Genomic DNA, 18,298 nt, shown 5'->3' with positions numbered 1-18,298 from the left:
CATAGTTTTCATTCCGCATGTTATCATTTTCTTTGAACTGCAGGATGATATGCAGCTTGTAAGATAACAATTTTAAGTATTGTGTTTTAAAATATTATTCATGCCAGTAGATTCAGCAAATTGTCGGTTAGATTTGCACGGATTTTGAAAAAAAATATCTCACACATGGCTTCTTCGTTTTCCAAATTCAAAACTGTAGTAAAAGGCCCAGAGGTTGAGATTCATTTTCAACTCAATCTTCTGCACCCATTTTTATTTTAATTGGTTCAACGGTTATAACTTCTTTATTTGAAATCAACTGAGAATAAAAACGTCACCTTGCCATTTTGATCGAATTTTTGTACGGGAAATACGCCTCAACTGCGAAAGCCCAATAAGCTCCTGTTATCAGCCTCATCACCAATAAAAAACCCGCACTACTTCCATATCAAATGATACCACTATCCTCCGGCTGACCAGAGACAGCGAGATTAAAAGTGTCAAATCTGCCAGCGGACCTACTTTTACCGGACCCACGCGAATTGAATTGATATTACAGATTATTGTTTATTTATTAGTGCAGCATTCTTTAAGTATGGCAGGTAAGGAGAAAATGACGAAACAAAAGAAAAACAAAAATATGAGAAATGTAGCGTGTGAAAAGGAATGTAGTGTGTGATGAAAGATAGAAAAATGTAAGTGTGCGAAAAGGAGAATAAAAAAAATGGTCTGAACATGAAAACAATAAACTTAACGACGAAATAGAAAAATATCGATGGATTATATAATGAATAAAAAAATATAAATGTAGTATCAATGCAAAAGAATGACTGAATGAAAATAAATTAAGTAAAAATAATTTATAACAATAGTTTTAGAAATTAAAGGGGCACGCATTTGTTAGGAGGCTGGCGGCGTGGAAAAGAGAGAGATTTGTATTGAGTTTTTTTTTTTAAATAAATATTTTCGTTTTTATGATTTACCCAAATATTTAATTTTGAGGGCCATTTCACTATTAGAAAATGGGAATCAAGTTGGGGTAGAAGAGGATTCGACCCACGGACCTTTGGTCCGTGAGTCCGAGACACTAGCCACAGGACCCCAACCCGATTCTTCTTTGTTCTTTGTTTTAAGTTTTGACAGGGCACTCTATTGGCCGGTTTTGTATTTTGCGCAACGTTAAGTGGTCTGATCACGCCAGGGTCACCAATGTTGGGATAACCTTCCAACGGATCTTATCCCAACAAAATAAAAAGAAAAAAGTAATCACTGAAATAAGAAGAGAAAGAAGAAATAGAAAGAGTAGAAGAAGAGAAAGATTGAACAGAAGAACACAATAATAACAAAAGGAAGTTCATTATATTGATGTTTGTTTGTAACGCAAGAGCATGACATATTGCTTGGGATGTATCTACCAAATCTACAATGACAAATTATTATCCTTTTATTGCAGGCACGACATAGAAAAGTCTAATCATTTTACCAAGCACAATAATATGGCGTAGACAAGACACGTCCCTTTGCATTTACAAATTGGATTCGTAGGACAGAAATAGTAGATGTGCTTTGTTAGAAACATAAAATACAAATGACCCATCTCCAAAATCTAAATAATATGTATGGTTCCGGCTATAAGATTTTATATATAATATTACTATTTTGACGTCATTTTCTTAATCATCATCAACATCATCATCCCCTCTCCGAAGCTAGTGGTGCAAAAGGCACTGCATTATTGAACCAAATGCAGCGTAATATCTATTAGATGAAGCTAAGGTAATCAGGCTTACTCTTCAGGTGTCAGTCTAGAAACAATGAAATAGTGTGGTTCAAAATACCTTTCAAATCAATATTTCACATTCACCTGCCAGGAATCGAACCCAGGACCTTAAGAATGGTAGATGAACATTTCAACAACTACGCAACGAGGCGGACTTCGATTTCACTTATTCAGGATTTTGACCGGGGAGCAGCCATCTTGTCGAAAACACTAGTACAGCGTTCTGGTGCTATTTTACACACAGAACTGCATTCTTCATCCGCTTGTACACAGAATAAACGTAGTAATGTAATTTATCAATAGTATGTAATAAAAATAATCGGGTTGTGGTCCCGTGGCTGTATCTCAGACTCACGGCTTAAAGGTCCGTGCTTCGAATCCCACTCTACCCCAACTTGATACCCATTTTCTAATAGTGAGTTATTTACAACTCCAATAAGTTTCAATAATTTCATTAAAATGGCGCTCAAAATGAAATATTTTGGTAAATAATAAGAACGCAAACATTTTTTTTTTAAAAAATGCTCTTTTTCTCTACATTTAAATGGACGTTGTATAAATTATGATTAAACCACGATTATCACAAACTTACTATAATCCAGGGAGAAAATAGAAGAATACGTTTATATGAAGAAAAATCAGACCGTTTATCCACTTATCTCTTCATCAACAGTTCACAATGGAGTCCTGGCCCCGACCCTGAAGTATGGGAGCGAAGTATGGACTTGGAAAAACAGGGATGAAAGTGGGCTCAATGCTGTTGAAATGCGAACTCTCAGGCGAATGTGTGGTAAAACTGTGTACGATAGATGCACAAATGTAGAGATCCGTACATTATGTAAGGCTGAGATAAGCATTATCGACAAAATCAAGAAAGTAGCTATGCGCTGGTTTAGACATATGGAGCGAATGGACATCGAAAGAACTGCTAAGAATATTTACAATGCGAATGTTGATGGATGCAGAACTAGAGGAAGACCGAAAACGACATGGCTTAACCAAATCCAACAAATACCTCAAGATGGACATGTCAAAAGTCTAAAGAAAAGATGTATGAATGTAGAGGAAGCGAGATCTGTATGCAGCTTGCCCACCACATAGCGCACACCGCATCTGAGGACATAAGTCTCCTTGGAAGGTGCCCACATACGTGGAAAATTTGCTCGTTATCAAACGAGAAAAGCTACCCGAAGAAGTTCTCTGAAATCTGGTAGCCTCAGCATCTTTGTGATGAAGAAAGTCATCCAGAAGTACATAATATGTACTCCATTGGATTGAGAAGAGAGGGAAGTGAATTCTTCATTGACTGGGATTAAATTGATTGGACATGATCAATTCGCCGAAATGATTACAAAACTTTTTAAAAGCCTTGAAATTATTTTTAGAAGCTACCAGATCTGTAGATCTGTATGCAAGGATAAATAATGATGAGGCGTGTATCCTCTCTGCCTACCCTTACGGGGAAACGTGCGTGATGGTTTGTTTTGTTTTTTTTTGTGTCCATTTAATTAACAGATTTCTTTTTAGTTATGTGAATTTCTTATTTTTCCGTATGTGGAGTTGGAGCGCCTTCATTCTGCACGCCACGCACGGCCAAATCCCCTGACAAATGTCCGGGGATAAGAAGGACACGCGACGTTAACAAAGCGGCGAGGATTTGCGAGGACGATAGTGTAAAATTCAGATTTGTCAATGCACACAACAAGACGGGGCACGGGGCACAGGGCACTGGTGAACAGCGAACGGCGGCGGCGCCGGCGCCTCACCGCGGCCGCGCTGGGAGTCGGGAGACGAGTCGCGAGTCGCGAGTCGTGCGGACAAATGAACCACTTCGGGGGCGGATTTGGGACTTAGATGCGCCAGAGATTTACGCCGAGGATCGGAAAACAAATTTACATCACACTCGGTGGAGAGGAGCAGGTTAAACGCCGCTTTCTGTTTTATATTTATTTATTTACTTATTCATATTTTACTCTTACAAACTATAAACAATAATAAAAAATAATGTGACCTCACTGGGGTTACCCGTGTCGAGGACACTTAACAATATACTTTTTTGAAATGTTTTTACATTTGAGAATAAACAAAGAAGACTGACTTAATAAACAGAGAAAATAAACAAAATATTCAGACTGTTTTAAAAACTAGGTATATATTTATTTATTTATTTGACGGACTTATGCAGTCCATTTTAACGTTGGTAAATACAATTTCTTATAATAAATACAGGCACTTATAAAATAAAATACAACTAAATAAAATTTAAATCTGGATAAAAAAAAGAGGTTTTAATGCTTTAAAAGTGGCGATTTTGATATCAAAGACCGAGAGCGGCCTGGACAGCCGAAAACGTTTGAAGATGAAGACCAGAAGGAAGTTGTGTATTATGAGCTTCTAAAACCGGGAAACCATTACTGGAGAGCTGTACCGACAACAACTGATTCGTTTAAAGAGAGCATTGAAGGAAAAACGGCCAGAATGGGAGACCAGACACAATACATTGATTTTCCAACATGACAATGCTCGGCCACATGTTGCTCAACCCGTTAAAAACTATTTGGAAAACAGCGGATACGAAATTCTACCCCACCCGTCCTATAGTCAAGACTAGCGCCTTCTGATTTCCATTTATTTCGGTCGATGCAGAATGCATTTTCCGGAATACGCTTCACTTCAGTCCAAGGCATAAAAAATTAGCTACTCGTATATTCGTTCTTTGATTCAAAAGATGACCGGTTTTTTTGGGATGGCATCAACAAATTGCCAGAAAAACGTAGAAATGTTGCAACTTTCAATGGATAATACTTTGAATAATAGAATTGTACATGATTTTATTGAATAAACGCTAAAATTTCCTAAAAAAATCCGGTTTTTAAGTTAAAGACATAATATTTATTTATTTAAAAAATAAAACATGACATCAAAAGACTTAAAAAAATCATTCAAATATTCATCATCATCATAATTCCCTTTCCGCATCTAATGGTGCATAAGGCACTGCATTGGTAAACCAATCACATTGTGTCTTTATCATTTTTGTTTACATGAAGGTAAGATGATTAGTCTAACGCTTCAGGTACTAGTCCAGGGACTATGAAATATTTTGGTGTTATAATACTTTTTAAATAAATATTTCCTGTCCACCATGTCGGGAATTGAACCCGAGTATACCATTTAGTATGCCGAACATAAATATATATCAATATTAGTTCTAAGTTTTGTTGACTAGAAATATTTAACAAAGACTCTATATAAGCATAATAATAATTACCTCTCTGTAGATTAAGTTTTATATATAATTTAATTTTTATTTTACCAATGTGTGCGAAAAGGAAATGATGACATTAATATCAGGTTGGGGGAAAAGAAATTTCGTATTTTTCGCCCTTTTTTCCAACTAAATATATTTCGTTCATTATTGAACACATAGGATCATACAATACGGCGTTGTAAAGGTGTAAGTGTATACTACAAACACTTTTTTGACAATATTGCGCTTGGTCGGTTCAGTCGTGACGATAGTTCACGTCGAGTTTGGAGGTCTCAAAGGAAGAAATTGACCATATTTTACATTTTTATTACCTGAAAGGGAAAAACGCGTCGAAAGCGACTAAAAAAAATTGTGATGTATACGGGGCCAATATTTTTTTGGTTCGTGCTGCACAACAGTGGATCGAGCGATTTCATTCTGGTGTAGTGGAGGTGAAGATGCACCACGCTCTGGCAGGCCTGTCGTCGAAAATGTCGATAAAATCAGGGAAAATATCGAGATAGACCGTCATGTAAGCAGTCGTAGCATTGCCTAGGAGCTGAATATTGATAATAAAACCTTTTTGAATCATTAGCAGAAGGCTGGATTAAAAAAAAGCTCTATGTTTGGGTGCCACAGTAGCTGACGCAAAAAAACCTCATGGGCCGAATTTCCATCTGTCAATCGCTGCTGAATCACAAAATCGACCAATTTCTGAAGCGGATGGTGACTGGTGATGCAAAGTGGGTCACTTACAACAATGTCAAGTGACGGAGATCGTGGTCGAAAGCCAACGAAGCGGACCGGACCATAGCCATGCCAGAACTGACGGCCAGGAAGGTGTTGCTGTGTGTTTGGTGGGATTGGCAGGGAATACTCTAGTATGAGCTACTGCACTAATGGCCAAACGCTCATTTTTGCCCTCTACTGTGAACAACTCGACCGTTTGAAGCTGGGGAACGAACAGAAGCGGCCAGCATTGTTGAATAGGAGAGAAATTGTGTTTCATCAGGACAACGCCAGGCCGCACACATCTTCGATGACGCGCCAGAAGCTCCGGGAGTTTAGATATGAAGTTTTCATGCATTCACTCTATAGTCCAAACCTGGCACCAGGTGACTACCACCTGTTCCTGTCTATGGCCAACGCGCTTGGGTAGAAATATGGCCTCAATAGAGACCCGTGAAAAATGGTTGTCCGAGTTTTTTGCCAATAGGGACAAGGGCTTTTACGAAAGGAGCATTATGAAGTTGAATTCTCGTAAACAACAAGTTGTCATATAGAACATGGTATATTTGACTTAATTCAGAGGATTGTAATACTTTTTATTAAGCATTGATATAAAGCAAAAAATACGAAATGACTTTTTATATTAATGAAAATTATATCAAAATGAATATAAAACTTACACGTGGAAAAAATGTACGCCAATGATTAGGAATGTTTGTAAGAGAGAAAGTAATAAGAAAAGTAGGCATTATTGTATACTCAATGATTTCTTTTAAAATATTTTTTTATTTTATTTTTAATTTAATTTTATTTTATTTGGGATTTTTACAGCTATTACATAAATAAAATAAGTAGAAAAATATTAATTATGCTAAAGCTAATTAAAAGAATCCACTGTAAATATAATGACACATAATATATAAGAAAAGAAGTTTCGTAATTGAATTTGTGTGACGTTTGTATTCATGTGTATGTGAATGTGTGTATGCGTGAATGAATGAGGGAGAGGATACATGCGCGTGTGGGAATGAATGAGGGAGAGGGTGCGTGTGTGTGGGTGCGTAAGTATAAAAAAATAATTGTTTAAAACTTGTAATTGTATTTAAAATGGTACAATAAAGAGCTTAGTAAAAAGTTAGAAACCTTTTTGTTAAAATTCAAATCAAGAAATGTTATATATTGTATTTTTTTTAAAAAAAATATGTTAAATTCCAAAACCGTATTCTAAAAAAAAAGCATGTTATTTTAAAATTTAACTGATACACATCGAATTTATATAATAATTTTGTAAAAACAGTAAAATACCAATACGAGCCTGAATAAAATCACGATCGTTATCCGGAATACACAATGAAATATTGAATAAAATATCTTAAATTCAAAAGCGTCCCTGGAGATTTGTCGCCTTTTTACAAGAAACTTTATTCGGGATAATGTATACTCGCATTTATTTAGAGGCCCCCGACGTAAAAACATTTTATTTTGAGGCCAACCTTAATATTTAATGGCAGAGGAAGGAAGGCGCACGTTAATGGTAAGGAAATGCGGTCATTAACAAGATTGCGGAAGTTAAAGGATCGTATGAGGAATGAGGATATAAAAAATGATAGAAATATAGAACACGGAAATGAAATAGGATTTTTATTCAAACGTTAAACAAAGGAAAGAGTGCAATTGTGTAGAAAAGTTGTTGATAATAATGTACGGTAGTTCATCCACCCGGAGCCTATATACAATACGTACCATGTGGCGACTGTGTGTAGATACGTAATAAGAGTACCCAATATTTTATTTTTTTAATTATTTTTTTTTTTTTTTATTTATTAAGGAAAAAACAACAGTTGTTATATAGGAATACAAAATACAAAAAATAGTACATACATCCAGTTAAAGGTTTTCACAAATATAATGAGAGAACATGTTATACAGTACTACTACTACTACTACTACTACCATCACGCCATTTCCCCGTAGGGGTAGGCAGAGATAATGGACCGCCAAACACGTCTATCCTGGCATACAATCCTAGCCTCTTCCACATTCATACATCTTGTCATACATGCCCTTCGGTTCTGTGTGCTTTTGACATGACCAGACTTAAGATTTTGGTTTATCTGATCATGCCACGTCTTTCTTGGTCGTCCTCGTCTCACGTTTTTTCGTTTTTTAATTTTCGTCACATATACTTGTTTTACCATTTTTTCGTCGCACATTCGTTCTACGTGACCAAACCATCTACAGTTACACAGTAGAGAGAAAAATAATATATTATATAAGACATGAGAAAAAAAGAGCCCGTAAGAAGGTTAAGGGGTGAGGAAATAGAGTGGAGGAGTGGAGGAGAGGGATTTTCATAATATAGTTGACCAATTCAAAATTTTGAAATTATAATAAAATAAACATAATTAAAGGAACATAAACTGAAAAATGGTCAGCTATATTCGTAATAATTATAATATATTACAATGTGCGATCAATATTCTTATTTTTAATACTGTAAATCATGTTTACATATTAATAATATTACATTACAATATTTGAGTTTGTCCGAATGTTTGTAGACAAAAGACTGAATTTCACCCCCCCGGGAGTAATTAAGATTAACAAATTACAACAGGGATGGAGAATACCTTAGAAAAGGGAATATGGAAATCTAGGCATCTACAAGGCTTATGACCTGGCGTTGGCTGGTTTTTTTTATTTTAATTTTTTAGTTTTTTTACAATAAACATAAATTATAGCTGGGAATTCTAATGTTTTTTGCATTAAAACAAAGTAAATTTTAACATTTTTACGATGAAAGTGGACTTCAGTCTTATATTCACGTATATTTATATATTTATTAAACACATGAATGCTGAATATTACACAGTGTGTAAAGTGGCCACTTAAACCAGCAAAAGACAGGTCATAAGCCCTGTGGATGCCTAGACTGCCATATTCCCTTCTCACAAGTGTTCTATGTAAGTATAATGTTAATATTTCATTTTATTATATGAACAACATTCTAATTAATTTTTTTTTACTCAATATGTTCAATTACATGTTACCGGTGAGGATACATGAAATTTTCTTACAACTATACACATTGTCGTATATAAATATCGATTTTACTTTATATCGTTTCGGTATGCACCGATGAAAATAGTGTTTGTAATCGCGGCTCTGGAATAACAATTCCAGGGCCTTTGTAAAACTTTTTCAAGATCAAATATTTTAAAAAACCAACGTCGCATTTTTCGCACATCCGTCGTTGTTCTACAGTCACGATGTGTGTCCTATTTCATGGTTAAAATAAAATATTTAACCCTGACAAGTAAAGTGTTGTTACACAGTTGATCTGGAATATCATTAAAGGTACCGAATCTTTACTTTAAACAAAGCTTACCTCGTTAAGATGCTAAGATCTACTTTCTAAGTTATGTAGACTTGCCGAATTTCACAGTAAACAGGCTTTCCTTACTCGGTAGGGGCAACCTTGGAAAGATACCGGTATAATCACTTACACTGTCAGGTAAGGTCATGTGGTAATTGATTACCCTTACGGAACCGGAAGTACCCCACCTTTGCACCTGGAAACATCGGAAGTGGCTGGCGGGTGAATCGAATTCATACCTTCCTCGCGTGTCCCTAGAAATTAAATCTACCCGTGCAACGTATCATATTTTTTCCGCCAGTCTTTTTATCTAATTAAATCAAACAGATAGCTAAATCTTATTTATTTATTTTATTTTAACACTTTATAAACAGTTTATATACATAAAAGGGCGGGCATATTGCCTTAAGGCAATTTCTTCCCACCTACCCAAACCGTTCAGTTTGAAAAAATTATAAGTACATGGACATATTGAATCTTACAATTTTAGAGAAAAATTATAAGCAAAGACTAAGAAAATAAAAATACACGTAAAATTATCACTTTACTATGAAAAGAGGAGAGGGGATGGGAAGGAAAGAAGAAGGATAAAGGAACAACTTAAATATTTATACAGTGATATTTCAATCTTGACTTAAATGTAAATAAAGAAGGGGCGTCCCTTACAATAGTGGGTAGATTGTTCTACAATCGAGCAGCTACTACTGTGAAAGAGGAGGCAAGAAAACTGGAGCGATGGAACAGCATTAAAAGGGTTCTATCGTCACTAGAACGAAGAGATAGTCCGTGTTGTGAAGGAGGTTGGAAGAGCTCTCTCAGATAAACATGCAAAATGGGATTATATAAAATATTGTAAAGAAGTGATAGAATATGAATGTTTCTTCTGTGCCTGATACTGGAGTCAGTGTAGTTGCGTGCGATAGTCGGTTATGTGGCTGAATTTGCGAAGATCAAAGATATGTCGTATACAATTCTTAGAATATCTATGTATTTTTCTGGTTCCGTGGTAATGGCATGAACTCATGGATCAAGAGGATACGTGGTCTGAATTTTCTTCATACAAATGTAGTCTGGTATTTTCTCCCTGGATTATATCACTAAAGCTATTATTTTTTACAAACTAAAAATATCCACCGTTGGCGTGTATCCATTGTTTGTTTAAAAAATATATATTTTATAGGAGCTAGGGCCATTCAACAACCCTTAAAAGCTCCTATTTTGCCTGCCGCCTTTGGACATTAGGTATACAAATATAATAACTGGTTTTTTAAAAAAAACAAAACATATCGACCCAAAAAATATTTCTGAAACTCTTACTTGAAAATGTTTTATTTATTTATTTATTCATCTGGAATTACATTTGTTAACACATTCATGAACTTATTATGTCTTCTTAGGCTGTGCCCGTAGTAAGCCATAATAACTATTTTTAAAAAAATACTTGGTAAAATAAATAATAATATATGATTAAATAAAAATTGGTTGAGTTATAGGGTGTAGAAAACGGAAACACGAGACCTTTATTTTGTCAGTTTTAGTTAGGCAAAATCAGTTTGACGTGTATAGAGTGACAGAAAAAATACATTAAAATACCTATTTAGCAAATCGTTCTTACGCCGCATAAGCTCTGAGACCCAAGGTTTGATCCCCGCTTTACCGTAACTTTTTACTTATTTTCAAACAGGGTAATTTACGATTAAGAGAAAATCATCATAGTTTTCCAATCAGCACTCAATGATACATAGAACACTACATTATTATTCCAATTGCAGTGTATCTAGATTATTTTGATTCCATGAAGGTAAAGTGATCAGTCTTTTGTTTTATATTTTAGTTAAAGGACCGTGGAATATTGCCGTATAAAAACTACCCTCAATCAAATATTTCAGGTTGACTTTCTCAGGGTCCACAATCCAATGGAAACTTATCTGAATTATCTTCAATTGTCTGCTAAGCAACGACTGTGTCATGGTCTAATGTTCAGTACGTTACCTACGATGCAGAAGTCCCGAGTTCAAATCCCGACACCGCTGACATGAAACATTTATTTATAAAGGTGTTTCAACCCTAAGTTTTTTCATGTAGCCCCTGAAATGGCACTTGAAGCTTAAGACTGATCATCTTACCTTTGGAATAACAATCCAGTGTCTTATGAACCATTTGGTAGGGAAAAAAATAACGATAATTTTAAACATACATTTTTTTAAAGTTGTTCAATCACAGCATACTGAGGAAAATAGTTAAAGTTTTCATACAAATACACGCATTTTTGTAAAAAAAAACTTTTTCGACAATTGAATTAACTCAGTGATCTTCTTATTGAAATTGGGGTCCTACTATCAAACCTGAGACATAAGAGAAGGTGATGCGAGTGCGTCAACCACAAAGCTACGAAACGAACTTGGTTCCACTCAATTTCCTTATGATTAGAGAAGTAACAGGTAAACAAAATTATTCATAAACATTTCAGACAAACTTTTATCACGTTATTTTTTTATTTGTCTTCTTGACTCTTGAATTTAGTATGACACTACTGAAAAATTATATCTTAATAATAAATTTCCGAGTAAACGCGACATAACGATTGTGCAGTCTCTTCAATCGAAGGACTTCCTATTGTCCGGAGTAAAATGCAACCATGTGGAGTTTTCACACTGCAACAGTCCGAGGATTTTCTCCTTCAGTGATTTTCAATGCGCCATCCAATCTCAAAGGTCAAATAATACATATGTTTACATCCATGGACAGTTTGCTTTCCGCTTGAGAAAATCACTCGAAACCAACAATTTTTTGAAAATGCAATACGCATTTTATTAACTGCCAGAATAAAATGTATGAAAATATCACAATTGTAATAGATTATGAAACTTGTGAGCTGAATTAAATATTGTCCGCCTCGCAGAACGGTGCTCATAACATTTGTTAATCACACTTTAGATCTCAAGATCGATTACTTTTATGCTTAAAATATTTATTTTTTATTTATTTTATTTAGTTTTGTGATGAACACAATATTTACATCTATACTTATTCTAACATTTGTTTATTTATTTTTACATGAACGGTATAAATTGCTTCAACAGAGAGGGAAAAAAATTAGAAGAGAATATGGAAGTATAGGCATTTACAGGGCTTATGACATGTCATTGTCTGGTTTAAGTGGCCACTTTACACACTGTGTAACACATTTACTATTCTGCCCATGTTTGAACATCCACATTTCCTCAACTCTTCCATCTGTTGACTTTTGTAAAGTAAAAGAGCTGAAACCTTTATCACTTGGGTGAGATTCATCCAGCTAAACCAAATCACCTACTAGGCAACGCCTGAAAACAATTTTTGAAAACATTTGGAGATACTCAAACATTGTTGGCATAAATTGCCTTTAACATAATATTGAACATAAGTATTTAAAAAAAACATATTTAAATACATAACAAAAATATAAAATTGTAAAACTATAACATAGTAACAAGTAGGTTAATACACATAAGCAACAAAAAGTATTGACGAAATACATACATAAGTATAAAAAAGCAAAAAAGAAAAATATTTTAAAAAAAAAAGTTTAAAAATTACATTGCGAGAGAAAAAAAGAATTCAGACTGGTTTTATAACCATCAAGTTTAGGGCCTGGATTATGATGGGAAGATAAAGACGTCATACCTTCACCTTGACGGTAAAGTTGAAGAAATTCCCTCTAGCGATTATAAAAATATACTACCGACCCTCCACCTTTAAGTTTTGGGTAGGTACATCGATATGAATCAAAGGGAAGCGTACGTCACGGTACACATATCTACGCTCTAAAATGACATAGTTTCAGTATGACGTCATAGTTGAAGATAAAAGTCTCCCAATCGACAACAGTTTATGCGTAAAAGCACAATTCAAATTAAATAAGATGCAAAAAAATATTTTAAAAAAACCTTCCACAAATAAAATTAAAAAAATTAAAAACCGATCCGGTCGAAAATGTTCAAAAATCAATTTAAAAAAATATAACTCGAAAACTATGCAATATCCCGGAAAATACACGGGGGTAATTTGAATACCCCTCAACACGAGGCACCTACATTTTTCCTTTGGACGTCACTTCTCCGGCCAACCTGTATATCCTTAACTTTCTGTTTGAATTTTATTTAAAAAAAAAATGTTTTTTCCCATTTCATAATATTTTTGAACAGCCTTATATAAAATTGAATTTCGCGACTTTGCGTTTTTCTAAATGGGAATCTGATTTTTTCCTTTCCTCTTGTATTGTGATTATGTTCTTGTTGGCATTGATAATTTTTTTCCAAAATTCTGTGTTTTAAAAAAAAATATATATAATAAATAAACATCATCGTATTGTAAAATATTCTCTGCTTGTTCGTACTTTAACCATCTGTTGACACAGCATATTCAATACAACAATTTCTTTATCTACTACACATTTTTGGTAATAGATTTCTATAAACTATGTGATGTCTGCCTAACTAGGTACAACTTGTTTAAAGGCAGTCATTTTTATGCGAGCAAAATAAACAAAATGTGACAAAGCAAAATACTTTTTAAGAATGTGTTTTAATAAATTTTCAGATTTTCTACCTTTGGGTTTGCGTAACTAATGTTTTACAAATTTATTCATTTAAATCCAGGCCATGGTTATGCAATATTTGGGTAAAACATAGAATATTTTGGGACCCTGAAATTTCTTCGCCCGAATTCAGAGTTTGTGGTTAGACCCTGCGACCCATCCCCTAGTTTGATTCCTGGTAAAATGGGAGTGTTTCTTTTGGGGTTTAGTGGAATAATTAACTTTCACTAACACTAACTCTAAAAATGTATAATTGATTTAAATCTAAAATCCCGAATTCCTTTAACAACTCGACGCTGGAGTACCCGAAGGACTTTAAAAAAATATTTTATAATCTATTTTTGAGCGGTCTCGAGGGGTTTTAGTATTGATTTATAAGTGACTCCTATCCTATTATTCCATAAGTTATAATCGAGTTACATAAAACATAACATTAATATAAAAAATATATAAGTTTGTCCAAATGTTTTAACACAAAATATTGGATTTCACACAAGATTAACACACTACACCAGAGATGGGTGGACAGAGTGGACATTGGCTGAATCCAGAAGTCTCCTCTACTCTTGCCGGTCTGCTGCCCTTCCTTCATCTATCCCATTTTGAGCTTTCCTGGTCTTCGACATCCTTGTGTGAGAGATTCATGCGTATTATGGGGTTTCCGTCGTCCATCCTAATTATATGGCCAGCCCACCTCGAGCGTCCCACCTTGATGGAGTTGATTACATCGGGCGCTAGGTACATATTGTATGGCTCTCTATTGTAGCGACGACGGCAATGGTTGTTTTCGCTCGCAGGGCCATAGATAACTCTGAGGATTCTTATTTTGAAAGCTGCAATGATTCCCTCAATATTTTTATGTGAATGATGATGAATCCCTTTACAACAATAAATTTTTGGGTAATATTTAAGGTCTTTCACGCATACAAAAAAGCAGTGTTTTTTGACAATAAATGAGTTTTTCTTTTAAAATATTTAATTTTACAAATTGCGTTATTTATTTTTTTCTTAAAAAAAAATATTTGCGTTTTAATGATTTACCCAAATATTTCATTTTGAGGGCCATTTTCAACGAGTTGTAAATAACTAACTATTAGAAAATGGGAATCGAGTTGGGGTAGAGGGGGATTCGAACCACGTACCTTTGGTCCATGAGTCCGAAACACTAACCACGGGACCACAACCCGATTACTTCGGGCTTATTAATTTAACTTCACTACATTCACAGCCCCTTTCACTGTGACTTTGGCAAATTATATGGAGGACCTTTATTGGATATTATCATCCATCCTCATGACCATATTGTAAACACTAATAGTAGCAATAACTGTATTAATTTGTATCACAATAGCCTTTATCGATTAAAGTAAATTTGTAAATTAATTGACGTCAGATTATATAATTATAATTATTTTTTAATTTCCTAACTCCGGCGCCCTTTATATAAGTAACCAAAAGATAAATTCCATAATCATGCATGTATCACCGCCTATTTAAGGTTATTAACTTCATCAATTTAATTAAGTTACACTAAAAATATTGATAGTAGGAAGTAACTTCGTTTGACAATTTCAACACCAAGCGTTAGCAACACTACTTCTCTTTGATGGGAAAGGACGGAACAAAATATCAGTTCAGTTCATACCTAGAGACATTGGGCTCCCTGGAGAGTGTGTAAAATTTAATTTACCAACCATTCTGAACACTAAAATTAACAGATGGAAGAATCAGTGAAATACGGAAGTTCAAACATTTATTTTTCTTTAATTACACCCTTCTAAAGTGGCCACTTAAACCAGAAAATGACAGACCAGACAAACCTAGACCTTCCTTCTCTAAAATTTTCTCCATCTCTGTTGCGATGTGTTAATCAGGATATAATTTTTGAGTTTAATTAAGGATTAGATGTTATGGATCGATTTGAAGATATGGGAAAGTTTTCAAACTTTTTGGGTTATGTATGTATTTTATGAGTTCCGTTCATCTAAAATGTATTGATAAACAGCAATAATTATTCGTAAATCATAAATACTTATGATTTTTACACATTAATTTACTAAGGGTGTTTCTTTTTTTAATTTAGTGTCTGAGGTACTACTACGCGCTCCTTTATCAAGCCATAGTTTATGAATAAAAACCATATTTTTTAGTGTAAAAAGTGTCCACAGACTTTATGTCAACTGTTATTTTTAGTTTTTCGATGTGTAGTCGAGGTCCGAGAATTATGTAAGGCTGTGACAAGAGTATTATCGTCAAAATCAAGAAAGGAGTGCGGTGTTCATTTGAAAACATGTTCAAACGAACGCATGTTCTACATAGACCGAATGAAGAGCGACGGAATGGCTAAAATGATACGATTGTTGATGGACGCAAAAACTAAGAAGACTGAGAACTTCAGAACGAGACTCAAGAAATACTTTAAAATGAAAAAAGTGGAAATAATCGGAGTCCGTGTATGAGAAGATGTGTGAACACATTTTATCGATTGTTGCGCGATATGGTCGATAATCCTGAGATTATTATGAGCATTGGTTTATATGTTCCTGATAATTACCTAAGAGAGCGTCAGCATAGATAGTTTCATATTCCAATATACAGGACTAACCTGCCGATGGTTATGCCTGTTGGAAGGGCTACCGCTATGCTGAACAACTTCGCTCTGAAGCGCCCGAAGGAGTTTTCCGGAGCAGGATTCTCCTACTCTTTTGACAAGAGTCTGTTGATGTATTTTTCGATTTTTTTATAATATATATGTCTTGAATTATAGTTTGTTCTGTACATGTTACAAATAAATACAAGTTACAAATAAATTTAACAGAAAAGTGAGTTTAATTGAATTAAATTAAATTAATGTAGAGAAGCGAGGTCGGTTTTTAAAGAAAGAGTGATATAGCATACTATCCTCTCTTACTACGACGAAAGTAAGTTTGTTTGTTTACTTATTTGAAAGGAGCATACACCAAAATGCAGTTTGTATAAATTTTTAATAAGTTTTATATTTTATAATATAAGTTTTTATAATTTTATTTTATTTCAAAGTTTTATAATACAAAGTATTTTACAAAGTCAACAAACTATTCGAAAAAATCAATAATACCCAGAATATGCAACCCATATAACAATAGATTTACAGAAGCTGATATTTTTTACGACAATGTATGTAAATTTAGGTCAAAAATCATATAAATATCGAGAGAAGCAGATATTTAGTGAAATTATTATTATAAACATATTTTTCATTAATTATCTTTTACATTTGTTATATTAAACATAACTGAATTATAGAATTAAGTGAAATCAATTTTTTTGGTGTGTGCATGAGTGTCCTACACTTAAATACAAATAAATCGTCAATATTTTAGTACATACTGTTTGTTTACCCGATATTTTTTTAAAAATAATATATTATTTGAATTACGTTTCCAGGAGTTACTACCACTAAATTTGGTACTTTTAATATTTTTTTAAAAAGCCGATATTAAGAACAACAAAGAAAGAAGGCAAGTTTAACACATTTATAACTAATTTTAACACGACAATATATGAGCCAAAAACCTTTACTTACACAAATATTTTGGTATGAAATATGATTTTTTGAATAAATATCAGCCAAATATTTATGGATTCAAATGGATAAAAACGAACATACTAGTATATAAATATGAAGAAGTCCCGTTTTTAATAAAGAATATTAAATATTTTCCTGTCTCGTCGGATGAATCTCTCCTAGGAAGAAATAAATATATGAGATTTTCCCCACGTTTGCTCCTTCATATAACCTAAGTAGTTGACACAGTGGCTCGAGGACCGACGTAATAAAGTGACAGGAGAGATGCACAAACCCGTGACAAACAAAAATCTCGAGGCGCATTTTGCATCTGCTCAGCTGAATTCTATCAAATAACGTGTTGAGGCGAGGTTTTTACGTTCCCACGTTTCCCAATATCCCGCATACTTTTGCTTTATTATTACTTATACCATCACGCCTTTTTCCCGTAGGGGTAGGAGAAGAAGATGAACTGTCACACTCATCTATTATTTATTTATTTATTTTACGGAAACAAACAGTTGACAATGATATAATAACATAAAAAAGATACAGTTTAAAGACAGACCAGCGAAGTTTCTAAATAAAAATCATGCATATTAAATTGTAGTACAACAAAAGGGTGTGTTTATGTGTATTCGTATGAGAGTAAGTGTAGAGGTGAGTTTGTGTGTATTTGTGTAGGAGTTCAGGTGTGTGTAAGTGTGAGTATCATTAAATAACAAGTGGGATCGTATCGCAGCCAGATAGAATGAGTCTTAATTTATTTTTAAATAAATTAAAAGACGTGTTAAATATATCACTAGATGAAAAAAAAAGCATACCTGAATTACATTTTTATTTTAATCTTCATTCATACATGCCCTTCGGTTTTCTTTTCGCTTTCCCTTTTCTCGAACGTATTTACCGCTGCCATTGAATGTAGTAATGCAGAAAGCAGCCAGTCCTCAATTTTGAAAAAAATAGATATTGGTGTTATCGGGTGCAGTGAGGTAAATTGTATGTTCTGATAAAAACAGCCAGACCGCGCTGACACAAAAAGCTGTAATAATCACCTT

The 18,298-nt window shown here is 34.1% G+C and overlaps 1 protein-coding gene across 1 annotated transcript in view; it reads left to right on the top strand.

Annotated features, from left to right (window-relative positions):
* Positions 1–5,892: 5,892 nt before the first annotated feature.
* The window catches only part of LOC148283137 (podocan-like protein 1), an 86,167-nt gene continuing 73,761 nt past the window's right edge, over positions 5,893–18,298 (top strand). Inside the window, exon 1 of the mRNA XM_088223986.1 lies at positions 5,893–6,164. Coding sequence (XP_088080112.1) covers positions 5,893–6,164 — 272 coding nt within the window. The remainder of the gene's footprint in view (positions 6,165–18,298) is intronic.

Source organism: Micrasema longulum, unplaced genomic scaffold (assembly GCF_059751315.1).
Source record: "Micrasema longulum isolate JH-2025_06_02 unplaced genomic scaffold, ASM5975131v1 h1tg000260l, whole genome shotgun sequence".
Classification (NCBI taxonomy): domain Eukaryota; kingdom Metazoa; phylum Arthropoda; class Insecta; order Trichoptera; family Brachycentridae; genus Micrasema; species Micrasema longulum.
This window is presented reverse-complemented; position numbering and strand designations above follow the sequence as displayed.